This window comes from Poromitra crassiceps, assembly GCF_964638095.1.
Source record: "Poromitra crassiceps genome assembly, chromosome: 18".
Classification (NCBI taxonomy): Eukaryota; Metazoa; Chordata; class Actinopteri; order Beryciformes; family Melamphaidae; genus Poromitra; species Poromitra crassiceps.
In genome coordinates, this window is record NC_139636.1 from 2,015,436 (window position 1) to 2,043,292 (window position 27,857).

General features: G+C 41.3%; 2 protein-coding genes across 3 annotated transcripts; both read right to left on the minus strand.

Annotated features, from left to right (window-relative positions):
* Nucleotides 1-1,688: 1,688 nt before the first annotated feature.
* Nucleotides 1,689-15,297, minus strand: snx22 (sorting nexin 22). 2 transcript variants are annotated; one of them, XM_083654453.1, is made up of 7 exons: nt 15,077-15,297; nt 8,115-8,198; nt 7,557-7,661; nt 6,944-7,038; nt 6,231-6,263; nt 4,903-4,970; nt 1,689-2,786 (listed from the first exon to the last, which is right to left on the minus strand). In XM_083654453.1, exons 1-7 carry the CDS (start codon nt 15,164-15,166, stop codon nt 2,680-2,682), a joined length of 582 nt encoding a protein of 193 aa, XP_083510579.1. In that variant the 5' UTR covers nt 15,167-15,297; the 3' UTR covers nt 1,689-2,679. The 2 variants fall into 2 exon arrangements, with proteins under 2 accessions (XP_083510579.1, XP_083510578.1); XM_083654452.1 differs by having other exon boundaries at nt 1,689-2,795.
* Nucleotides 15,298-16,863: 1,566 nt separating this feature from the next.
* On the minus strand, nt 16,864-27,762 carry eif3ja (eukaryotic translation initiation factor 3, subunit Ja). The gene is made up of 8 exons (XM_083654631.1): nt 27,737-27,762; nt 27,545-27,630; nt 26,822-26,873; nt 26,315-26,406; nt 25,371-25,710; nt 22,927-23,088; nt 19,555-19,628; nt 16,864-18,919 (listed from the first exon to the last, which is right to left on the minus strand). Exons 1-8 carry the CDS (start codon nt 27,756-27,758, stop codon nt 18,785-18,787), a joined length of 963 nt encoding a protein of 320 aa, XP_083510757.1. The 5' UTR covers nt 27,759-27,762; the 3' UTR covers nt 16,864-18,784.
* Between the last annotated feature and the right edge of the window lie 95 nt (nt 27,763-27,857).

The following is a 27,857-nucleotide window of genomic DNA, read 5'->3' on the forward strand; positions in this document are numbered from 1 at the left end:
GCACAGGTCATACAATGTAAAGTGCATTAATGACAGGAGAAAGGGTAACTTGAGGATCACTTATTTATAGTAGTGGCTCTCCAAGTGGGGTTCGGGGAGGGGGTCCTTGAGCGGGTTCCAGGGGGTCCCCAGCAAAAAAAGGGTAATAATTTATACTATTACTAAAAAAAAAGATTAAAAGATAAGGCTCATAGGGTGATGTCTGATGTCACTCGATTGACATTATCAGTGGGAAGCAGGGATGGGATGCTGATCTCACAATATGACTCTGAGTGTGAAGGCATAAATGCTGTAGTGCCCCCAGTGGGTGGATTCCCCCCACCAACCTTAAATAAATAAAAAATGTCCTTAAATATTTAGTATTCTTTCAGTGATTGGCCAATGTTCAGGAACTTTGATATGTGGGATGCAACGATATCTCTCTCTCTTTGATTGACTTCTCTACACTTTTATTATTCTCATCTCCCCCCTCTCCCCACACACACAAATGAATGTCAGGGAGTCAATAGTGCTAACAACTAATGGACAGATTGTCTTGAGTGAACTCTTTATAATAAATTCAACTTTGAACTGCTCTCACAAGTCTGTGCCATCCATCTGGCAGCATGAGGCTAAATAAGTCCCTGGTCTTAACCAAATACCCAAGGCTCATAAAAACCACCCACAGCCAAATAACTCAGCGTTTCTTCCTCAGGCAAAGCAGCCTGAAGGTTCAGCTCCTGTCGCTTGTCACTACTTGCAAACTATTTCCCCCCAGACTGTGGTGACGAGTGGTGGCTGAGGGGGAACATCTCTGCTGACAATGCACAAATAATTTATAAAGCATTCATTCCAAAATGCTCAATACCTGCGTCATCACATGGTCATCACTGATCTTTTTAAGAATGAACTCAGACAGTCCCATCCTATTTTTCTTTTTCTGTATTTGGGTTTAAAAAATGTGATAGAGGGTGTCACTTTTCTCAAAGAGTAGATATCTCATTTTGGAACATAACTCATATCTGTCCTCATATCTCTCATATCTCTCCTGGCCAGAAGTCTTTACTCCTAATGCTGCAAAATGACATGCTGACATGAAAAATGTATTAGCCATCTGAACGGGAGGAAAAAAATATTTCATGAATTATATTTTTTATAGTAATACCAAACAAGAAAAAGCAAATCTCAACAGCATTTGAACCCTTGGTATTGTTTCCCCTGTTTTTCCTGCTTTTCATGATTTTCTGCTGAGGCTATTTGTCGTTATGGAAAAGTCTTGTGACCGTTTGCTCACACCAAAACACCAAATCTCTCCATGAGTTGCTCGGGCAGTCTCAAGGATCCTGCATCCTGTATCTTGGGCTCATATTTGCAAACACCATAGGCTATTTGAACATCTTATTTACACAAAGCTTAAGTCATACGTCTCATTCATATCTCTTAATCTTCCTGAGGCCTTTTTCTAAACATCATTTTAAATAACAATGCATTCATAAGCTGCCTGCCCAACTAATGATCTAAACTAATCCAAATGACAAAATACTTTAATTTCTCTTGAGTATCCGAATGCTTTCAAAGAAGGGACCTAATGTGCAAACATCCCTCCAACACGACATGATAATTTGTGTGGAGAAGAGGACACTCTCTGTGCATCACTCTCCTGGCTTGAACATCTAGGAATGTATATTTCCCAAGTCACACCATGAGTCATGTTCCACTTTATTATAAATTCAACACAACAAACCCATCAAGGAAAAGTTTGAAGTACAACTGCTTCAAAATACAATGCAGTGAACCATTATCTCTCCACCCCAGTAATTGACATGCGAGAGGGTTATGGTTTTGACAAAATACTCCAGAATATTGCTGAATTGAGTGTGTGACAGAGAGATTGCGAGCCCTTCCTTCGTGCTGTAATGTCTCCATGACCTCCTTTATCAAAGTATTGTCTCATTTATCTGCACGCGTTTTAAAATTGTACGGCTCTGAACATTTGACAAACTAAAAATGTAAACAAAAACATGATTTAAAAGTGAAATATCTATCTGACCGTTGGTCATCAAGTCATCTTATCATCTAAACTACTGTACATTGCTCTCTACATTAAAATGATATTCACAACTAAGTTGTCACTAGCATTACTAAAATAACTTAGTATCTTTTCACTGTGTTGGCTATTAAAAAACACACAGGCTTTTCACCAAATCTGATCAATATTTACACATTTGGTCTCCACCACTGTTCCTACAGTAAATCACCATTCATTTTCTGGCTAACGAACTGCAGGATCAAAATGACAACAGCAGATGAATGACGGGTTATGTCTGCAAAAATACATCGATCAGTTTCTAGCTGCATTTTGGTATTTGGCTTCAACATGAGATTTTCTGCTGTGCTGTGACAAGGCAGAATGGTGCCTATTGATGTAGAACAACAGGTGGAACATGGCGACAACAATGCCTGGTTAGAAAACTAAAACTGACAAACTGATTGTTATAAAGCATATGCAGTCATGATTCTGTAGGGCATTCTGGATGAAAGCATCCACCATATAACACCATACATTAGCTTATATTATTCCTTTGTTACATTATTGCGTGACGATGGCTTTTTCGTTGACCAATCCCTATTTGTACATTGTGATGTACATTCAATATTTCGATGCGTAAAAGCATACAAACTGTGCTTTTAATTGCAGCCCTATACGGAAGCAGCTGGGCCCGGCTCGGTCAGACTGGGACTGGACTTGAAGCTCACCCGGACGTCCCGGGGGTAGAAACCCTGCAGAACCCCATCCACAACCACATCTGGGAGACCTGCAAGACAGCACACGTTACCCCACAAAACACCGGTCTCTAATCACGAGCCACTCTACCTGGAGTGTAACATGAACGCACTGGCATCGCATGGTCACCTGACGGGGTCCGTAGCCTATGATGCTTATGGATGATTATAAAACGGCTCTCTCAAATCAAGCAATCTGATTGGTTCACAGCGATTGTATAATAGACCCTTCTCACGGGGGCCATTTTGTGTCGAAATCGCAGGGTAAACACAGGTGCAGACAAAACACTAATGAGGGTTTCCAACTTCCAATCATGGAAATTGGAAACCCTCATTAGTGTGTTGCTTGCACCTGTGTTTACCCTGCCATTACGACACAAAATGGCCCCCGTGAGAAGGGTCTATTCCAGTAACCGAGTTCAATAACCCATGGCCATGGGTTATTGGTTGCCATGGCAACTCTCTTACTAAAAGGCAGCGCTGCGCTCGAGCCAAACAGCTTTCTCCTGATCTGCTGTATCGAGGGTCACTAGTCCTTCAAGTCTTGTACAATGAGTCATTATGGACGCATGATGGCGCAACTCTCTTACTAAAAGTACCTCAAAAACAAAATGGCGGAGACAGCTTTCAGATCCTTGTGAATCAATCTTCGCTTATAACTTTACTAATACTTCGCAGAAAATGATGTTTTGTACAAGAATAGACGCGGGCTAATGTCTTAACCCCTCTCTCGCGCGCCCTCACTCTTAACCCCGCATTTCTAAATAAGACGTAACGTTACTTGGTGTCGGCATACGGCTCTGGTGTCGGGCTTTGCGAAAAGCTCTCAGCAAGCACCAGGATTGGCCAATGTCGACTTCAGTCTCCAGAACGATCCAATCAAATCACCCGCACGTCTATCTTCTTGCTAGAGGTCCCGCCTTACAGTAGTGTTTCAACTGACTCAGAATGACTCAGAATACCATGCCAGTCGGACTTATAGTATTATTATTATTATATTATTATACTTGGAAACCGTTTTATAAAAGCAATATAGCACTCGAGCTGCGTGGTGTTGTGGAATATATCCCGCTGATAAGCTGTTATCCCACGAGGCCGCAGGCCGAGTGGGATAACAGCTTATCAGCGGGATATATTCTCCACAACACACTTGCTCTCATGCTATATTGCTTAAGTATATTATGGTATTATTATGATAGATGGTATCAATAGATATGTATAGTATTACTGTAATGCAGTGGTTCCCAACCCTTTTTAGTCTTATCTACCCCTTGAGTATACGAATAGTACCCCCCGCCCCATTCATGCCTGTTGATGCTCCTAAATGTGTTCTATTAAACTCATATCAATCTTTTAGTAGGCATCTCTAACACATCTGATTACTGAATGCAAATCATTTGAATGACTCGACTCCCCTTTCATACAATTCGTCCAATTTCATCAGTTTTACCAAGATGGGCCTACGGAATTATTGGGAATATTGTTTTGATCATTTTGGAAATAAATTGTAATGCCCAATCTTTCCAAGTACCCCCTACAAGCTGCTCAAGTACCCCTAGGGGTACACGTACCCCTGTTTGGGAATCACTGCGTTATGTATGGTATACATTAATCATGCAAATCAGTAAGTATTTATTAATTGTATATAGTATATGAATTGTATATACCAGAAAGAGTCTACGGATGGTAGGGGTAGGATTAAATAAGTGCATGCTTCTTCCTAGTACTTTGAACTTGTAATATTCAATTTATGTTGTTATGAGAGGCTTATTGTGTTTATTGTATTATTCTTGTTTTGTTATCATCTATTTATTTATTTTTGCTTTTGTTTATTTTATTTAGTTTTTTACCCCTTTATACATGTTTGGAAATAAAGATGATCAATCAATCAATCAATCAATCAATCAATCACTCAATCAATGCAAAGAAAAACCTTCCCTAAACTCCATTGTAGCTGCACGGGAAATACCTCAACATGACGTCATGTGCCTTTCTCCAGTTATCCGTGGAAATGAGAAAAATACCCCAAAACAACAAAATGGACCAAGAAGAGATAGCCGTTTTCTGACTCTGTTCAAATGATTTGGGTGGAGGATTCCCTGAAACATTCTGACTCCAGAAGATATAGACGCTTCCTACCTGATGTGCAGTCTGAGATGTACGGGTCATGGAAAAATCCCAACACGCGCTGATGCGATAACTGGTAGCTGAGGAAACAAAGAGATTATTGTGAAAAGGCATAAACAGTCTACCCAGTGTTCATTTTGGCAGCTATTTTAGATTTTCTTAGTCTTTGGACAAAAACGCACATTAGTTTTAGTCACATTTTAGTCATTTCTATCCTTGATAGTTTTAGTCGAGGACAACGCAAAACGTTTTAGTCCAGTTTTAGTCGACGAAAAGTCATTACATTAAGTCAACTTCGACACATTACTTCTAGTCAAAATGTTTTCTGTCTTACAGGCATTGGAAATTGGAATCAAGGTTGGGTTGTATCAAGTGTTGAAATTCGTAAAGCAACATTTAACTCTTAAAACTTTTACTTGTGTAATATCCGGATTCCTTACCAGTTTGATAGCTCTAGCCTAGACTCTCCCATTAGTTAGACTAAAGTGCTTATTAATTGTAGTCACATTTTAGTATGTATTCGTCATAGTTTTAGCCTAGTTTTAGTTTATATCAGTGAAAACAGGTAGTCGACGAACATATTTCGTCATAGTTTTCGTCTACGAAATGAACACTGTCTACTACACTGTAGAGCTAAAGGTTCTTGAAGGATTCACAGATGTACAGTATGGCACAGCACAGTTCCATCTGTCCTGTAGTAGTGTACCATGCCATTACCACACTGCCATGTTTTCCATTCAGTTCTGGCCTGGTTTGGTATGAGCATGTTAGCAGCATTCTCATGATGTTTTGTGCTGGCACATTCTGAAAGGCTGCCACAGATATCTCCAATGCACACACAGGCCCAAACTTGCCCTCTATTCTACTGGAAGAACAACCAGTGCTGATGCTTTACCATAACCAGAGTCTAGGAGCAGTGGTTCTCAACCTGCGGTCTGTGGACCACCAAGGGTCCTTGATTTGTTCAACTTCAGCACCGTTTCACTTACGAGAAGTGAACACAACTCCAGAATGTAGACAAATGACTGTTTTTGTCATACAGTAGTTTCACTGTTCTCTCTAGCCTCGTCTCACGTAGTCAGAGCCACCAAGCTTCCAGCCTGACATCAGCCTGAACTGTCGAGTCGGTACCCTCCGTTTACATCTTCTAGTCTGACACTGCCTCGACTCCAAACAATTTCCTTGAGGGGAATCCCAGAGGGGAATTATATTTTCCCTAACCAATCACTAGAGACCAATGTATCTAATCTAATCTAATCTAATGTAGAAAAAAAAACATCTCCCCTTTGAATAAACGCCTTCAAAGCAGATTTCAAAGTGGTACTTTCAAAAGTTCTCACCTGTAACTCTCAGTGTCCAAGTCATCAAGTGATCTGGAATAAGAAGAACACAACACTATTAGACAGAGTTTCACTGCTCAGACAAAGCAGGAAGACTAGCTGTCGTCCAGGCGTCAAGCTAATGGGGATCTTTTTTTCATAAACAAATAAAGGAGACGTTTTACAGGCTTGTTGGAGAGCGTGATACATTTCCTCGCTGGCTGAAATGATGACTGCAATCTTACTGTAGACCTAATTGGTCGCCCTCTTCAGGCAGGTGGTTTGCTCTGCGTGGGATTAGAAATACTGTCGGCAATAACTCACATACAGGTTTTTAATATCAAAGGGATACACTGCCCTCTGGTCGTCTCCCGTATCTCACACAGGTAATATGCTTTCAGATGACATTTTATATGATATTTCTGATTTATCTGATAGTGTACGGAGGAGACCGAGAGAGGAAATAGAGAAGGACATAATAATAAAAATAGTGAACCAGATTCAAACCCACAACACTGAAATAAGCTGCTAGGTGCTTTGAGCTCTGATACCCTGTTCTATATTTACACATTAGGCCCTCTCGGGTCATCACATGGTGGGCTAGTGAGAGACGTGAGAAACCTTTCTGCTGCTTTTATTATATTGCCGCCTTGCTGCCGATCCAAGAATAGAGGAGCCAAATATAGCAGAGAGATGCATCTTGAACCTGGCTGCAGTCTATATGGAGGACTTACTCCAGGCTGCTGATCTTGGTCCCCGTGTGGAAGTGTCTCAGATGGAGGAAGTCCAGCAACTCCTGCGGTACATCTTCGTGCTGATAGATGATGTCCTGGCCGGCAAAGAATGAACCAAATTATAAAAGGGTATTTTGGTTCAGTGGATTAAAGGCAATTTTAATGGCTTGTCAGCAAGAAAAAAAAAATTCCCCGAAGGTTCGGGAATCAGTTTTAGTCACATAAAGTGACAAAATACAAAGTGTGTGAATACTGAAAGCATACTTTAGTCTAATAATACACTACTAGTAAAATATTTTGACACATGCACACCCACGTTTTCATATTTCAGAATAGTAGTAAAGACATCAAAACGATGAACAAAAAGTGTTCAACAAATCAAAACTCTTATATTTTCGATTATTTAAAGTAGCCGGTGGCCCTCCTTTGCCTTGATGGAAAGGCATAGGCTTTGGAAAGAAAGTCTTTAGAAATATATATTGAAATTGTGATGTAGCATGTGGCCATATCTTCCTTATTGCTATACAACATGATTAGTAGTAGTAGTAGATTCTGAACACCACCTTGCTGCCTAGGATGCCATACTACAGTTTTGGATGGGTGAGCTCCTCACCTGGATGTAGTCTTCCAGCTCCTGCCTCCTCTGCTCCAGAGGCTTGGTCCTCAGATGGGGGTTTCTTTTGCTGGGGAAGTCAGGAGTCTGGATAATCTTCCTAAGCTGTAGGTACCAGTAGATAACATGTTAACCTTCAAATCAGTCCATGTGCTAGCACACGACACAGAAGCAGAATCACTGCACGGGATGAGCTGCCATTCCTCAAAATAATGCCTGGACTGTGTTGGTAAAGTCACAAGAAGAAGAAAGAAGAAGAAGAAATTACTTTTCCCACCTCGTTAGCTAAATCATCATGCTGTACTCCTATTTAACAATAAATTACAATGTAATACTTCTACTGAACTAAGTGTACTGGTCTGCACACATAGTTACACACACACGCATGCACAAGATCCAAAAAGCGACACCTGTATTGCTTCAAAACATAGGTCAAATCTAGGTAGAATAAAAACATATTGATATTTTGGAAAGGCCAAATAAATAATTCATTCAGAAACACATAAATATACATTTGTGAGTGTAGGAATGGCAGCTTCCATACTGTCGTCTACATACCTTTCTGTGGAGAGTCTGGAATTCACTGTGTCTTCTCAGCACATAATGTTTCCTCTCATTAAACAAGATATCAACTCTGAAGAGCTGTGAACGAGAGAGAGAGAGAGCGAGAGAGACAGAGGGAGAGAGAGGGGAGAAAGAGAGATTCAATGAGAGCGAGAGAGACAGAGGGAGAGAGGGGAGAGAGAGACAGAGGGAGAGAGAGGGGAGAAAGAGAGATTCAATGAGAGCGAGAGAGACAGAGGGAGAGAGGGGAGAGAGAGACAGAGGGAGAAAGACAGAGGGAGAAAGAGGGGAGAGAGACGGAGGGAGAGAGAGGGGAGAGAGACAGAGGGAGAAAGACAGAGGGAGAAAGAGGGGAGAGAGACGGAGGGAGAGAGAGGGGAGAGAGAGAGATTGAAGGAGAGCGAGAGAGACAGAGGGAGAGAGGGGAGAGAGAGACAGAGGGAGAAAGACAGAGGGAGAGAGAGGGGAGAGAGAGACAGAGGGAGAAAGACAGAGGGAGAGAGAGGGGAGAGAGACAGAGGGAGAAAGACAGAGGGAGAGAGAGGGGAGAGAGAGAGAAATTGAAGGAGAGAGAGAGAGACAAAGGGAGAGAGAGAGGTTTGAACAATGATCAGAAAAGTGTTAAAACCAGTCACTGTTCCCAGCAGAAATGTATGTTCTTCATCTTGTTCTTTTTGAAGAGACTTGCTTCTCCCATATGGTTGGAGAGAAGCCATAGAGAAGCCATAGAGAAGCCATAGGTAGGAAGCCATTTTTAGTTAGGTGTTTGTATTTGGAATCATATGCTTATTTGCACCATCTATGTCTTAACTTGTACATGTGTGTTTTATGTTCTATGTCTTTATGTTTTATGGTGTGCTGACTGTGCACAATGTGTCTCTATGGGAAGAGAAGCCAAAGAAAAATTTCCACCATGGTGGACAATAAAGTATCAAATCATATCATCATATCATGTGAGTTAGAATGATGAAGAAATTACAACTTAAAGGCATGATGGTCAACCCAGCTTTAAAACGTGCTATTTTTAATTACCATCACTGATCAGTAATGAGATGAGATCAACTTTATTGTCCCCTAGTCGGAAATTTGTCTTGGGCAAAAAGTGCACAGAGCCGCATCACAACTGATATGACTACTCCACTACCATTCAATTTAGTCACCAGGTTTAGATGCAGGAGTTGCCGACACACATTCATGGTAAAGCACACACGGAGAAGTTGCACTAGAAACATAAATTGAATAAACAAACTCCGGTTTACTCTTCAATACAAATAAAATAATATCAAACGCAGGATCTAAGACAAACAAGGATTTTCTATTACATGCGATGCGGTCAGAAAACTGTTGATCTCTGCCGTCTAACCCACCTGCCAAACATTTCATTCATTAACTTAAAGTCACTACAGAGGGGAGGAGCGTCATCAACGTCACACCTCGCAGTCATCACCAGGTAAGTATACCAGGTAATTATTCATTTCAATAGTAATTTCAATCGTCCAGGTAAGTAATCAAAAGGTAAGTAAACTTCATATTCATTATTAACATATTTCATCAATCTGAATAGAAATATAATTCAAAATATATTTTCTTTTACAGGTTTACCATTCAACTCAAATATTCTCAATATGGCTCCAACAACAACATTACAAACATCGCCAGACCACCACAAACGGAGTTACACAGAGACATTACAGTATTGCACTCTAAAATCACAGTGATATGTAATCACTGTAATGCCTACTGTCTTTATCATCCACCAAAGTCTGGGCATTGTTCAAATTCAATAACTGCAATAAGTAAAAAAAGAAGAAGCTTCATTATAATATAATGAAGCTTCTTCTTTTTTTTACTGTGCTACAATTGAGAGAGATTGCATGGGCGTTTCCTTTGCCCACAGGCTGTGGGTGGGGCCTAAATTGACTGACATGCCTATTCAAACCTGATTCAAACTCAACATGTGGCAGCTGGAAATTAGGTCATCCCTTGATAGGGGCAAAATGTCCTGTTAAGTATTGTAGTTCAGTATCTAAGAGTTTAGTAGTGTTGAGTAGAGTTTAGTGACGTTTTTATTCACACCACGGCATGACGGAAATAGCAATTTCAATTAGATGGAATAAGAATATGCAATGACCAGATTTCTCCATGAGGAGGAGGCAGAGAGCTTCGCAGAACCATTTCATCATTAGGAAATGAGTGATAAGCCCTCCATGCTCTGCCTATCACAACTATACATAAATGACAAGCAGTATGTTACATAAATGACAAGCAGTTGTATGCTATGTTGCAGAGGTAACTTTTACTTTCCTGACCGTTACGGTGTTGGCTCAAACCACCGAGAGCAGCAGCAGACAGTGACAGAAAAACCTGGGACATTTAATTGACCACGATGCCTCATCCAGTGTATGTACAGTAGGCAGAAACATACAGTGTGTGCCATGTCTATCTGTTTGTGTCTGTGCTTTCTGTTTCTCATGGTCGTCTGGTATGATTTCTTCACAAATTGTCTGCACCTTTAAACATCAATATCATTGTCAAATTAATTGTGACATATTGGTATATAATATAAATGTTGACAGCCTCTAACAAATAAGACAATATGGGGATAAGAAAAACACACCACTAAAACACAAAATAGACCCAGAAATTCAAGGTACTTTTTCGTACTTTTAACGTTTTAGTGTGGATTTTTCCTTGAAGTCTGTCCACCACTAGGCCACACTGCCACCGTGTCTCCACACATGTACATCTTGTTGTACCTTCTTTTTCACCCTATTTTTGCAGGAGAACATTATGAGTTAATGTGTGCAATCAGAAATAAATGAATCATAACAATCAGCAGTGTGTGCCATCTGCAGCAGCAGCATATTTCACTGGTGAGGGATGGACAGGACAGCTCTACGGCAAAGCAGGGCAGAAATGCCTGAAGACAATTAATTATATAAAGTCAAGGGCTCAATAATGCCTGCATGGCTGGCCTTAAGTCACATTTTAAAAATGATTAAAATAGCATTATTGTGTTTCTTTTCTTCATGAATTTCCCCCCATTTTTCTCCCCAATTGTAGGCCCTACTTGGCCAATTTCCCTCTGCTCCACCCTCTGCTCCACCCTCTGCTCCACCCTCTGCCGATCTGGGGAGCGCTGTAGACTAGCATTATGCTTCCTCCAACACATTCGCAGTTGCCAGCCGCTTCTTTTCACCTGACAGCCCATTTAGGTTTTCCAGTGCTGCAGCCCTAATTAGTGAGTTGGTTGCACCTGTGTTTACCCTGCCTTTTAGACACAAAATGGCTGCTCTGAAAAAGGCCCATTGCTGTGTGTGTGTGTGTGCGTGCGTGCGTGCGTGCGTGCGCGCGTGCGTGCGTGCGTGTGTGTGTGTGTGAGTGTGTCACAGAGGGAGATCACTTTTATATTAACCTCTGGGAGTTTGGAGTGGACAAAACCTTGGTGATAGACATATAAACCTTGGACATGTGTCTGTATGTCTCTGGCACTCCAAAGATGTTCGTGGTATAGAGGTTTGTTTGGAAAAGAATGAAAACACAGTGTGCCTGCCGTGTCCAGCTAAAGCTCTGTGGTGCCTCTCACTGAGTCTGCACTTGGTTTTCAAGTCATTTCACTCACTTCTGACACTTCATCTTTGAATTCCCCCTGGCCAATGCATCGTGATCAGGATGTGATCAGAACTTCCTGACCACATCTGGGGGTAGTCTGGCTCACATTGTGTTCAGATCTCTTACACCCCTTTTACACCAGTTTTTTTTAATCTGACCATTATCCAGATGACTTATCCGGATACGGGTTGCATTTAAAAACAATGTGTAAATGGGGTGATAGTCCACTTCCCTGGCTGATCCCAACTCTGCTCACCTGTGTGCTTCTTCACTCTGGAGCTCTCCATGGTGCTGGACCTGTGAGTCATTTTGGCTTCTAATTAGTCATTTAGTCAGCCCCAATTACTTAATTCAAAAGTCCGGGCAGGTCACATTTATGGTTTGCGGACGACATGCGGCAAGGGACCACAGGTCAGATTCAAACCCGGGTTGGCTGCGCAAGGTATTGGGCCTTTGTGGTACGCGCTCTACCAGGTATGCCACCGGGGGCCCCCCCTTTTCTTTTCTTTTTTGGTTTATATATTTTTAGTTTATGTTGTATGCTTTGTATGGATTATTATATTTCTGAGGTGGAGACCCAGAATAAGCCCACCTAGGGTGTCTACTCGCACATGATTTTGTTTTCTTCATTTAGTCTGTTTCTGTTTTTAAATAATGTGCAAATAAATAAATAAATAAATAAATAAATAAATAAATAAATAAATAAATAAATAAATAAATAAATAAATAAATAAAATAGATGAAGCTTAATGAAGACATCTAATTATTTTATTGTGAGCCACAGTAGTGTAGTAAATAGAGCAGTCAGGACTCAATAATGTATTTGGGGAGTATTGTGTGTATTGTGCAGCTTGAGGCGAACTGTAGTTGTTAGTGCAGGACAAGATCATGAATTCCCTCCTCATACAGTTACAGTCACAGCCATGTAGGGCACTGTGGACAAAAGATAACACTAATCTACCATGCTGAGGAGTCTAACGTTAATCTACCATGCTGAGGAGTCTAATGTTAATCTACCATGCTGAGGAGTCTAATGTTAATCCACTATGTGAGGAGTCTAATGTTAATCTACCATGCTGAGTTAGTCTAACGTTAATCTACCATGCTGAGTTAGTCTAACGTTAATCTACCATGCTGAGGAGTCTAACGTTAATCTACCATGCTGAGGAGTCTAATGTTAATCTACCATGCTGAGGAGTCTAACGTTAATCTACCATGCTGAGGAGTCTAACGTTAATCTACCATGCTGAGTTAGTCTAACGTTAATCTACCATGCTGAGGAGTCTAATGTTAATCTACCATGCTGAGGAGTCTAATGTTAATCTACCATGCTGAGTTAGTCTAACGTTAATCTACCATGCTGAGTTAGTCTAATGTTAATCTACCATGCTGAGGAGTCTAACGTTAATCTACCATGCTGAGGAGTCTAATGTTAATCTACCATGCTGAGGAGTCTAACGTTAATCTACCATGCTGAGGAGTCTAATGTTAATCTACCATGCTGAGGAGTCTAATGTTAATCTACCATGCTGAGTTAGTCTAACGTTAATCTACCATGCTGAGGAGTCTAATGTTAATCTACCATGCTGAGGAGTCTAATGTTAATCTACCATGCTGAGGAGTCTAACGTTAATCTACCATGCTGAGGAGTCTAACGTTAATCTACCATGCTGAGTTAGTCTAACGTTAATCTACCATGCTGAGGAGTCTAATGTTAATCTACCATGCTGAGTTAGTCTAACGTTAATCTACCATGCTGAGTTAGTCTAATGTTAATCTACCATGCTGAGGAGTCTAATGTTAATCTACCATGCTGAGTTAGTCTAACGTTAATCTACCATGCTGAGGAGTCTAATGTTAATCTACCATGCTGAGGAGTCTAATGTTAATCTACCATGCTGAGTTAGTCTAACGTTAATCTACCATGCTGAGTTAGTCTAACGTTAATCTACCATGCTGAGGAGTCTAATGTTAATCTACCATGCTGAGTTAGTCTAATGTTAATCTACCATGCTGAGGAGTCTAATGTTAATCTACCATGCTGAGGAGTCTAATGTTAATCTACCATGCTGAGTTAGTCTAACGTTAATCTACCATGCTGAGTTAGTCTAACGTTAATCTACCATGCTGAGGAGTCTAATGTTAATCTACCATGCTGAGGAGTCTAATGTTAATCTACCATGCTGAGGAGTCTTGTGGCTCTAAAGCTGAGTTGAGGCCAGTGGAGTTCAGCACAGGGCAGGGCAGCCAGCCCAGAGCAAATTCCCCAGTCTGCTGTCAATTCTTGCACTTTCTAAATCTAGGTGTAGACGTTGTTGACGACAGTCTCATAAATAGGTGCTTGTTCTCTGGGAGTCTGACATCCAAATAGATCTATTCGTCACCATGGGGCAGTGCACTGCTGAGCTTTCAAATGAGAAAGGTTGGATACTGCACACTAGTCTAGACAGTGGTTCTCAAAGTGGGGTCCTTGAGGTGGTTCAAGGGGGTCCCCAGCAAAAAGATGAGTAAATTAATTTCATTAGCCTACAGTATACTGTATCATAAGTAACACAATGACAGAATGTATGACTATTTTGGCCATGGGTTTCATACACTGCAATAACATCTAAAAGAAAACATCTGGTCACATTGGGGACAAAACCTTATCAACCGTGTGATGTAATTTGTGTCAGTTTAGGGGTTCGTGACATGAAAACGTTTGAGAACCACTGGTCTCACTTGTTTTTATTTATATATCTTTTATTTTTTGCACTATGTTGTAACGGAGCCTACAGCAAAATAATTTCACACGTGATAATAAAAATCTTGAATCTTGAATCTTGAGAAAAATGCTCAAAAGTCCATTCCCCAGAAACATGACATGAATTTGCCTGATATATATATATATATATATATATATATATCTACTTGTATGTATGTATGTATGTACATATACATATACATATACATATACATATACATATACATATATATATACATATACATATACATACATATACATATACATATATATATTACCACCGAATACAATCTTGTCAAATAGGCTACCGGTAAGTGGGTCGCTGGCATGAAGAAGTAGGTAGCAGCAGCCTGTTAGGTTAGTAGCCTGTAAAAGAGAGGCCATTGAAACATGACACCCCCTTCCGGCTACCTGCTGATCGCAGCTCGCGCGCTCACCTGGTGGCTCAGCTCACCTGACGTCACGTCAATTCTTTACCAGAGCACCCAGGACTTTTTGGCACGATACCATGAAGCAGCGAATAGACGTTCATCGTGGATGTGTTAAGATAACAGATTACACGCACAGATAAACAAAAGCTAGACACAGACAGTGCCCTCACCTTTCTCGTCTTTCCCGACTCATCCACTTCCCTCTCCATCGATGGAATCGAGACTTCGATCATCGGGTAATAATAATCCTCCGCCGGCATCGGGTTTGATGGACGAGTCAGCCACCTGTGTGCGTGTGATTTCAAACCGAAAGATCGGTGCTGGTCCTGGAAAGTTTTGCTGAGCTTGTGCCGTGCGTCCAGCCAGGAACTGAAACGTGTTGTTGGGTGGCTGTGGCTCTCCCTCGCCTCCCCTGTGCTGTGTGCTGCTGCTGTGCTCCACCTAATTGGACAAACCCAATGTCTCAGCGAATCCGCCATTAAAGGTGCAGTCCGTGATTTAGGAGTAGCCTAAAGGGCTCATTATACTCGAGCTAGGCTGACTGCAAGACTGTTGTTGGAAATACTGACTCAACAAAATTGTAAATACAAAAGTTGGATTTTCTATAAGACCCAAGTTGTCCAGATGTGACGTAGATTATTGTTTGCTATCCCGTGTAATTTAAATTATGTTAACTAGTTTTGTTGTGTGTTTCTATTCACTGTTTGTCAGCAGCACAGACACTTTCAAATTCAGATTCACTTCCCAAACAAAGTAGCCGAAAACAATATATGTGGGGAGAAAAGGGATGTAAACCCTAACCCTAACCTTAACATAACAAAACTAAGCACATCCGCACAGACAGGCCCACTGGTCAAAGTTTCAGCCACAAACGGATCTGAGCTGTCTAGGGAGAAAAACTAGATTTAATTAACTTAAATCAAAAGATATCAAGATGGAGGCCTGCTAGCTCTGAAATCCACCCAAGGAAGTTGTGCTGTGTAGTCTATCTTAATTAAAATTGGCTAATGGCAGTGTCCGGGCAGTGTCAGTCACAAAAGTGACATCAGTGAGGTCGAGTAGTAGTGGTGTATTGACTAGTGGGTGGGTCAGTATGAGTTTTGTGTCACGAAAGTGACAGAAGTGACATCATCACTTCCTGGGCAAAAGTTGGCATGGGGCATAATTGCCAACTGTGATGTCACCCAGGCAGTTGTGATGTCATCAGTGATGTCACTCGAGCAACTGATTGAAAGGCCGATGGCGCACAATTGCCAACTGTGTGATGTCACGGGCACTGTCCAGAGTTTCCACCATGGTTTCCACCCTAGAAATCGATTTCTAGTTATGAAAACTTGCACGACAAATATATGCTATATTCTTTTATGTTTTCACTTATGTTTTTCTATTTTAATTGGATTCTTTGTTGTTCAGGTTGTCACAAACTGCTTTATAGGGCAAAAAAATCTCAACAGCCACATTTCTTCAGTCAGCATAACCTGCACCATGCTCTTTAAAGCACATTTGAACAGAATGAATAGCACACACACATCATGTTCCACATGTTGATTGGCCTTTTGAAGCAAAATCACATGCTCAGCCTGTGACCTGTGATCATGGGATGTCTTCCCATGTTAATTTAAGCAGACAGGAAAGCTTACTTAGGCAAGTCCACGTGAGGATGTGCGACCTTACAGTTACAGTCATAGATCATCGCAGGGCAAAAACTAAAAATAATAATGCAGTCATCTGCTGCCCTGCGTGTTGCGTCATCATGTTTTACTACAGCCTCGGTTGGTGTGCCTTCTTGCCCTGCTTGTGTAGTCTGTACACTCATTGTTTGAGAAGTCACCCTGTCAGCAAATCCCAGGCCGCACACATTAACAACAAGTAAGTTACATTGGCACATTCTTTTACAAATCATAGAACTCAAAAACCATAAAACAATATTACAGATAAGAACACATAACTCAACAGGTTTTTATTCAATTAGGGCTAATAAAATACACCAGTTATTTGTACAACCAGTTCAGGAAATGTCCTGTTTAAAGACACATACACAGAGTAAGAGCAAAATGAAGACATATAACAGCTCCTCCTGAAATACATTTGGTCCATTCTCAATACAAGCCTATGCAAATTAACACAAGAAAAACAACACAAAAACAAGTGCACATTCAGCATCCTCACACATGTTATGGGTTTTGACCAACAGAGTGGAAACTGCACTGGATCGTCATGTCAAGATTATATTCAGATGGAAACATTCATATTATTTTTAGCAATAGAAGTTACGATCTAAACCCCGAAACTGACTGCAGAATGGCGTGTTGTTGAAACATGACATGATCACCCTACATCTTGTATGGTTCATGTTGAAATTCCTTGAAGATGTTTTTTCAGTCCTACATTTAACATGGTAACAGGCTAAATAGTAAAAAAGAAAAAAAAGAAAGAAAAGTGGTCAAAGAAACATAACTTTGAGCTTTAACTGGATAGTTACCCATGAGGGTAATATTGTGTTTAAAATGATCACATCAGTCCTCCGTTTTAACACCTTTCTGGCAATACTTTGATGTACTGTCATAGCTTTAAAAAATCATATTTAATGTATCCAAAAGATCATACATCATATTGTATTTTAATCAACTTAGCGGTACTGAAATATTCAGCATATTGTTAAAGGTCAAGTAATAATGCGAATGTATTCTTAAAGGGAAAGTTGAAATTTGTACATCCTGCAAATAGAAACGCGATGTGCATGTCTCATCTGTGAGTTCTCTACAGTATCACCTGTAACTGTTCAAGAGGATGAATTAAACAAAAGCTCGGGCTGTGGGACAAAAATGCATGTAGGATTTTGACATTGGTACAGCGTAGGGATGGACCATCGATCAAGACTGAGGGATGTTGAAGTCGCCTGTCATCAACATGTCAACATTATTTTAAACTCGAGTCACTGCTGCAGTGTGGAAGGATTGTGGTGCGCATTTTGGCAGGAAGAAAATATACCTCTACCACTGAATGTATACAGTACAAGGCAATGGGTTTCTGGAACTTTGACATGAAAAACCTGATTCAAAAGGAAGATAATGCAGTTTTCCTGGAGAAGCCATTGATGGCATTTTTTGGAACAACTTTTACAAAGCCTATTTGAACGCATTACAGTAGCATTGTTTGGCCAGCAGCAATGAAGCCACACCAGAGCCTGTTGCTGCTGACCCAATAATACAGATACCATAGGCACCACATTACCCAACCTCCCTTTAACTGAACTTTTAATTGCAAATAAACATTAGGCCTACACATATTTTGGAATTACCTGAAAATAAAACTTATTCCCCAGTAAGATGTTTAACTAATTGACTTGTTTAGGCCTACATGTTGCAATTTTATTTTAGGAATGTCCAACAACACTAACCGATGAAAACATAAATTCTTAATACTTACTTTGCATAGAATGTCAAATGTAGTTCCTGTTATAGACGGTTTTAATTTGACAATATAAACATTTTAAATTGTCCCCAGCTTACTTCCTGTTGCAGTGTTTGCTAGTACAATAACTGACAGGACATAAGCTAGGTTTCAAACGGTTCTAGAAACCCAATTCCGTGAAAATCGTATATAGAAGTCAGATTTCTTTTTCTTTGACCAGGGAGATAAAAAAAAAAATTAAACTTTCAGAGATGCATAATTTTAATACGTGCTGTAGGCAAAATGGCTGTCAACTCATTTGAGAGGACGTTTAATTAGCATGGCCAATCCAAGAACAGATGAATACTGATCATTTCCAACAAGAAATAACCATACTAGGATGTTGTTTGTAACATTATTCAACACATTTGTGACATAAGGGATGGCTGAGAGCAGCAGGAGAGCGGACGGTTTGATAGGAGGGTTTACATGAAGTCCTCATAGTCCTGTGCATAACCTCCTTCGAACTCCCCGTAGTCTGCAAGGTCGTCCTTCATCTTGGCCTTTAGCCCGCCTGCAGGAGTCACGCCCTTCTTCTTCTTCTTTGCTTTATTTAGTTGCTGTAAAAAGGGAAAGATCTGGATTGACTTCCATTTGGTACAATGGAAGAGCTCTTGGTACAACCTTTCATGATTTAAATAAATCAACATTGATGATGTTACAATGTTATTACTTTGATGAGTACCGAACTAATTTAATACAGCAGTCTTTCAAACTGGGTAGAACTCCAAGCTATTTGTTAAAGTAATGCACACTATTTAAAGAATTAGGTTGCGGCCACACTGATCCGTTGGAAAACGGAACAGAATTATTAACGGATAGATTTATGTCCGTTGCTTTGTTTTGGAACGTCACTCACGACACCTCCTCGACTCTGATTTGCTAAATGCAGGGATGCAAACTCATGCAGAGTGAAAAAGGTCACAGATACACAAAACCACTCAGAAATCATTAACTTAAGTGCCCTATTTTGGGATCAAAAAGGTGACTGTCACCTAAAAGTGACTAGTTTGCATCCCTGTAAATGGACGGTGACAAATCCGGATGAGTGTGGCCACAGCCTTCTGTTTCTGCAAAATTGTATCCATAATTAGGAAACTGGGAATCTGGGGTAAGTCATCCATATTTAAATGGGAAATGTGCTGTTGTTGCCCCTAATTACTCCCAAATCATTATGAATGCATGAAACACGAACCTTCTCTTGTTTCTGTTTCTCGCCGAGTAAAACTGTGATTGAAGTGTTGATTTTCTTCAAGTCCTCCACCTCCACTGCAAAGTAAGATATAAAAAAAAACACCATATAGCCGTGACAAATTTATTCCTCAATTATTTTCAAGGATATGTTACAATGCATTACAAACGACACAAACTGTTGTCAACACTGTCACCAGATGTATTGCAGTTACAGTAAGTAAGCAGTAGGCTACATTTCTGTTCTTTAAACCAGTGGTTCCCAACCTTGGGGTTGCATGGAATTCCAATGGGGTCGCCGGATTACTTTTTATTATTTTATTTTTTAACACCACACACAATTTAAAACTATGGAAGAGGGTCACATGTAAAAATAATAATTTGAGTACTAAGTTTAAAGTGATAATATGGAAGATTTCAGTTTTATTCTCTTGGGTGACACCTATTGGCGATGAGTGGTAATTGCAGGTGAGATCCAAACAGTGTTATTATGTGACATTACTCAGTTTGTTCGGCCATAGTAACCACCCGTAATGCGAGCAGAGACCGGAACAAAGTAGCTTGTTATCCTACTTCACACAAGAGCTGTCAGGAACCTACAGAGTGAGTCTGTTGTGTTAGCTCCACCCACCCTGTGAACCTACAGTAACCTACAGAGTGAGTCTGTTGTGTTAGCTCCACCCACCCTGTGAACCTACAGTAACCTACAGAGTGAGTCTGTTGTGTTAGCTCCACCCACCCTGTGAACCTACAGTAACCTACAGAGTGAGTCTATTGTGTTAGCTCCGCCCACCCTGTGAACCTACAGTAACCTACAGAGTGAGTCTATTGTGTTAGCTCCGCCCACCTTGTGAACCTACAGTAACCTACAGAGTGAGTCTGTTGTGTTAGCTCCACCCACCCTGTGTCACCACAGACACCAAGTTCAAAAATGCTGCAATACTGAAAATGCAAAGGCTTCCATCAATGGTCCATACACTCAATCACCATTGTGTTAACTCACTCTCAGATAGACAGTGACTTAACAGACATTTATTTAGATGAAAATCTTCCGTATTATCACTTTAAGTCAGAATTCTGAGAATAAATTCAGAATTCTGAGAATAAATTCAGAATTCTGAGATTAAAATCACAATTATCTTCCTTGTGCTTCTATAACCTCAACCCTGTAATGCACAATCAAGTTATATATTACTTTCCCCCCAGGACAACAATACAATACAATAACATGTATGCGAATGTATAAATAGTTATATGACCATGGAGACAAAAGAAAAAACTAAGCGGAAATTGAATCTCACAGAAATGTATTCAAATCACACAGAGAACAATAATGATAAAAAAAAATTGCCTATGGAAAATTGTTCTCCCAAGTCTTGAGAGAGGGAGGTATTATTATCATCTATTGGCTGAGCAAAGCTGCCTCTCTTCTGACATCACTTCCTTTTAATTTCCCTGACACAACAAATAAAACATCTAAAACGGAATAAAAGTTATAGGCTGTATATATCAATGCTCAATGCGCCCTGTGCACGCATGCATTTGGACAGTATTCTAAGGCGCATGCCTTAGAATACTATCCAAATGCGTAAAGGAGAATCTACCAATTGTGTATTAGATTTTCTATTCTATTCACTATTTCGGGTCCTGGCCGAACAGGAAGGAGCAGGACAGATATCTTGTATAACTTGTATATGTGTGCAGTTCCATCAATGAAAGCAGAGCTGCCAGTCACATGGTCAAAGTACAGTCTCTGATAGAGAGGGATGACCGCAGGGATGACGTATTTTTGTAGTCGGAACGCGGAAGTCCCGGACTTCATGGTTCTTCACCGTTTCTGCCTATGGGATTTTTGAATGGGTTTTTGGCTACCCGCCCTTTTTACGGCACGTAAAAGCTTAAAAACTCATAAAAGTGGTCCTCATGTGTGAAGATTATCCTGCTGAACACTGGTTCGCATTTGAATAAGCTTGCGTTAACCACAGACCTTATTTGAAGCATCGCGCCAAAAACCCATTCAAAAATCCCATAGGCGAAAACAGTGAAGAACCGGGAGTGTTAGCATCAATGTTTTCCGGACTCATTCCTGTGGCTCTCTATTGGTCACAAGTCAGGAATAGAGCCTTGGATTGATCGATAGCCTGTCAATAATGTAGTCTATGGATCGGCTAACATAACAAGCTCATTTCATCATGAAAATAATGGATAAAAAGCCTCTGAAGACGTTCATAATGGCATTCATCATTATGGATATCAGCATCATCATCATAAAATTGCCAAAGTGGCATCTGTCTTTCTGTTTGTGATTTAGTCCCACATTGTGAGATTTGTGATGATTTTGGTCACTGACGATGTCACAATGTCTATGATACCATCAGTGATGTCACTCGAGCACTATATGTCTGTCATCAGTGATGGTCACTCAATGGTCACTCTAATTGCCAAAGTGGCATCTGTCTTTCTGTCTGTCTGTGATTTTGGTCACATTTTTGGTCCCACTTTGGTCAGTAATGATGTCACTGATGATGTCACAATGTCTATGACATCTTCAGTGATGTCACTCGAGCACTCGATCGATGTCATCAGTGATGGTGACTCGAGAAATTGTGATGTCACTGATGATGTCACAATGTGTGTGACATGTCAATGTCTGTGACTACTGACGTCATCAGTGATGCGAAGTTGAGCAATTGTGCACCGAGTGATGTCACTCGAGCACTCCATGATGTGATCAGTGATGGTCACTCGAGCAATTGTGATGTCATCAGTGAGTGATGTCATCAGTGATGCGAAGTTGGCAATTGTGTGCTGCGCATGCCAATAGAGCAGGCGAGCCCACGCAGCAGCCAAGCTGCGTATGCGAGCCCACGCAGCGGGTGAGCTGCAGGGCGGACAAGCCTAGGAATCGAGCGTGCAACATTTCTAGCATCTTATAAAGTCTCCAAAAGACACTGTAGTTCAAGGCTGGATTGCAAAGCTTCTGAAAGGAGGAGCCCATGATTGAAAGGCAGGACTCTTATCTTCTGGGCAAATAAAGTAAGTGAATCAGACTTTCCGTTTCAGAGCTATTTATAGAAACACATGTGGTGCGCATTTTGATTATCCCTTTTACCAGCCGACTTCAGAGGGTTAAAATCAGAATTCTGACATTCTGAGATTAAAGTCAGAATTCTGAGATTACAGTCAAAATTCTGACTTTAACGCCAGAAGAGAATAAAGTCAGAATTCTGAGATTAAAGTAAAAATGTATCTCATCACTAATGTCAATTACAATCTTACTACTATAATAGAGCGGTTCCTAGATTTCTGTGATGTCAATGTGGGGTCACAAGCAAAAAAAAGGTTGGGAACCCCTGCTTTAAGCGTTAATACTCACAGGAGAGACAGAGATCTCGAAACAAAGACTCCAGGAAGCCGGAATAATGTACGGACTTTTCAAGAGGACATATCTTGTCTTTCAACAGTTTCTCAAACTCTGTGAAGTCGTCTTTCGAGGAAGGGCTTATGGCATCAATTCCCGCTACGTTGTTTGAGACACCTAAAACAAAGAAAACCTAATTAGAGCATTGATAAATATTCAACATAGATGGTGGTTTATTTCAAAGATAAGGACATTCATTAAATTAAACCAACAAGGAGTAACTGTAACTTGTGATTTATATAACGGCAGCATTAATTGTCTATGGCAGAGATGATCACTTAATGCCAACATACCCAAAAAATATGAATGCAGATTACTCCAGTATTTTGATAAATCCATGGCAAGAAAATAATTCACACCTTTTAAGTTTTAATAGAAGATTGTGCTTGGCTGGTTTTGCTCATTTCAATCGCACAGCTTCTTACACCTGACTGAGCATAACTTTTTTTTATAACCAAATAACTCCTAAATCAACCAATCCAAAATTTGAGGCACATTAAGGTACATTATTAACACATTGAGTGCCAAGGACGTCTGTGGACGTCCTAAAAAAAAGTAACGAGGAGTGCCAAGGACGTCTGTGGACGTCCTAAAATCATAGTTCATATTATTCCATAATTCTGCTGTTTAAGGTCGTACCCAGCCAGTGAGCATGAATCCCTTCAAGGGATCACACGGCGCCACCTTAAACATCTACACGGGAGCTGCGCCACCCACCTCAGATCCTTTACTTTGTGCAGGAGAAAGCGGAGAAAGCCGTGATCAAAGCGAAACCGATGCATGCTGCAGCCAGAGCCATATAGATTGCTCTGTCTGCAGCTGGCTGCGATCCGCGCCCACAACTGAGCTCTTCTGCTTCTGTCTATCTGTCTGCATATAGTTTCTCCACACGATTCCCTGCCAGAAAGGCAGCACCCGAAGCCGAACGGCCAAACCTTTTCCTTCAGTCCCGTTTGGCATTTCCTTGTTGCGCTGGGATCCGGGCAAAAACGGAGGCTGAGAAAACAGACTGTGTGCGTGTGGGGAGGAGCCCGCAGCTCAGGGGTGGAGAGGGGGGGAGGGGGGGAGAGGGGGGTGGGGCACGCAGGCTGCACAGAACTACACCATGTCACTACATCAGAAAATAGTAGCTAGAGTCAGTGAATGTGCTTGAAATTAGAGTGCAAAAAGTATTCATAAAAGTGACTTTATCTTGAAAAGTAAAAAAAGACAGCAGAAAACCCTTGAAAGTGCTCTTCTTTCAGAGGCTGTCATTTCATAATGGAACTGTCTAGAAACAAAATTTCTTCTTTGGAAGAAGCAGGAGTGTCCAATGTTTCATTAGAGTCCAGCCCTGTCAATATAGCCCTAATAGAAAAAATTCTATAGCTGTTTTCAACTGAATGGAAGTGAATCTGGCACAGGCTCCAGACAATTTTACTGAAGCGCTGTGGCACTCACTAGCCCTTTTCCCACATGCGCTTTGTACCGCAAAATGACCGGTATGTGGTCTAATGCCTGCATGTGAGAAAGGCACCGTGCCGGTATAAGCGCGACCCCGTCGTCGCGGAGATTTCACCACTTTCTAGCCTGTCAGAAGAGCGGTATGCGTTTTAGCGGATACTAGTGAGAAACGGGTGCAGTCATTTTCCGCGACACTCTCAATGGCGAGGTGTACACACGTTGCTTAATGTTCCAGCGGGCATAATCTAATCATTCGCGCACATTAAAGCAAACTGGCGAAATGATCTTGTGATAATAAGAGCAGTAGCCTATGTCAGCTTCATGTGTGGGTGTGCTGTGCTGATTTCCCCCTCTCCTCTCTGCTCGCTCTCTGGCCACAGTCCGACTCCTCCTTAAGTCACAGCCCGACAGGGACTAAGCAAATGCACGAAGCGAAAGTGGAAGTATTTTGCTTACGTTGCCGACAGCCAAGGCAAGCCCGGACACATCAAATGAAGCCAGTCTGTAAAAAGTGCTTCAACGCGATGCAGGTGAACGGATAAACAAGCAAACTTATTTCACCATTCGGAGTTTTGCCGACACGTCACTCCCCACCCGCTCTGCAGTGCCGCCCCCCCCCCCCCCCCCCCCCACATACAGGCAATTTCGCTGATAGATTCCCACATGCCAGAGGAGAAGTGTGAAGGGAAATGTCCGATATTGACTTACAGGTAATTTTCCGGTACGCATGTGGGAAGAGAGACAATGTGTTAATGAGAAAGCCGCTTAAATGTTCTGACTTGAACACTTGTTACAATAAGACCAAGTTACTGTCGTCTTTTTCTGTCAGCTCCAAGCAGTCTGGCCATTCTCTGACCGCTCTCACCAACAAGGTGTTTTCCGTCCGCAGACCTGCGGCTCACTAGATATTTTTTGTTTTTCAAAGTGCTCGTGAGTTTGGCCCCATTCCTTCATACCATGAGCCTCATCCGCTGGCTTCAGGTGAGCCTCCTCCTCCTGCGGTGTCTTCAGGTGAGCCTCCTCCTCCTGCGGTGTCTTCAGGTGAGCCTCCTCCTCCTCCTGCGGTGTCTTCAGGTGAGCCTCCTCATCCTGCGGTGTCTTCAGGTGAGCCTCCTCCTCATCCGCTGGCTTCAGGCCAGCCTGCTCCTCCTCCTGCGGTGTCTTCAGGTGAGCTTCCTCCTCCTCCTCCTCCGGCTTCAGGCCAGCCTGCTCCTCCTCCTGCGGTGTCTTCACTCTGAGCTCCTCAGATAACTCCTCCTCTGGTGTGAGGTCTGTGCTTTCCTGGGATTCCTCTAACTACAGAGACATAATTTTTTTTTTTTTAATGAACACAGCACTCAGCATACCGTACTTACTTCAATGTAAAACCAAGTTGAAATAACGGCCTGGGTTATCACCCTCAACTTCACCAGACTCTTGATATCTTCCTTTGAGCTAAGTCAGGCCTAAAAGCAGCTTCAGAGTGTGATTGCAGTTGCAGATTACAGCAATTTGCCTCAATGTGCCACACACACACACACACACACACACACACACACACACACACACACACACACACACACACACACACACACACACACACACACACACACACACACACACACACACTTTGTTGGGGGATTCAATTTGCTAATAGGGAATCATCTGTACAACATTTAGATCTTGCCCAGGAGGCAGGACCATTTCACAAAACAACACAAACATGAGACAATTACAGGTTCAAATATGCTAAACCTAAAGCTTGTGTTGATGTTACTTTCAAGAGCTTGGTCAACAAAGAAAGCGTGAAGGACGTCTTCAATCATGGTGTCACTATAGAATGATGCTTTTTTGGGGGGGATTGTGAAAGAAATAATCTTTACATCGGAGTGAACTATTCATTTTAGAGAGGAGTACTCACCCTTTTTCTCAATTCCTCCTGTTTTTTTCTTTGTAGATTTTGTTTTTCTTTTATTTTGTCACTTAGTTTCTTCTTCTCTGATGGTTTTGTCTCTGTAAAAAGCAGCGGACAATAGATGGAAACAAATGTGACTGTGTCTATCCTGTTTAACTCGATGTCCGTTAACACTTCAGTTCCCATGCTAAAAATGGACACACAATGCGCTTTGACTAAAAGCGCTGGAGGTCAAATATCTATTTCTCACTTCCCTTCAGGGGACACTGCAGAACTGACACCAGGTCAGCATTTCTGAACAATGTTAATAATAAAGTAGCAACAGTTGGGAGTCCTGAAAGGATACAGCTTTGTACTCTAGTAACTCTACAAAGTGAATTATTTTTGACACCTACCCTTGTATTTATGGGAAAGCTATGTATGAACGATCAGAACACGTATCTGTGACTAGGACTTTTTGCAATGCTGCAGTGTCAGCTCAACATTGAATGGGTTGTATGTTTATCTACTGACCTGTTTTCTTATCACCACCTTTACGCACTTCTTCCTCGTCATCCCAATTATCCTGTAAAAGGGAAGAGAAGGATCAGTGAAAACTGGAGACATGCGGGAGGATATCAACCCAATATTCAAATATCTGTATTCTATTAAAGTTTCAGACAGAAACCTGAGGATATTTTGAATGAAGTCATGCAAATGACATGTATGCATCATAACAGTACAAGAAATCACTCAACTTACTCACACTGTCAAATATGCGTGTGTGACAGCTTCATTCCAAAATGTATTGTAGATACATTCATTCAGTCAGTCAGTCAATCAGGCAGGCAGGCAGGCAGGGAGCCGTGTGTGTGACTGTGTGTGTGTCGACCTGAAATCAAGTTCTGTGGTAGGAACCTGACTGTCATGACATTATTATCATCAGTACTATGCATTCTAGAACACTGTTGCGTTACCATGGTGACGGCTGAACATTTCAACTTCTGAGTGTTGAATGATGATTTCCATGACAACATGACTAAAATGTAATGGAAGCCCTATTAGGGGTTGAACAGAATGGGGTTGTCGTGATACAATATGATATGAATCATCAGTTCTGAAAAGCCTTATTTGCTAAACAATCCAGCTAACGTATGGTTTTTGTTAAGCATTAACGTTAGCAATGTCAGACTAAATTTGATATTTAGTTAACGCTAACGTTACTACCTCACTACTAGCTAGCTAACGTTAAACTACCTTAACGTCTTCCTCGTCGTCTTCACCGTCCCACTTATCCACAACCGGCTTCGTTGCTGGCTCGTCCGGCTCGAAAGATTCAGCGTCTGTTGAACCGCCAGAATGAAATGTGATTTCAAAAAGCTTCAGTATAAAAGTGCTTTTTTTCCTGAGAAGTTGGACACCATGGATGTGTTAAAGTTGGACACTCACCCCAAGAGTCTCCCTCCGCCATTTTTCCAGGGGTCCGAGCTGTAAAATGCTCCGTGTGGGCAGACAGCTAACCAGATAATGGTTCCTACTCTTCTGTGACAGACTTTTCAAATTCAATGTT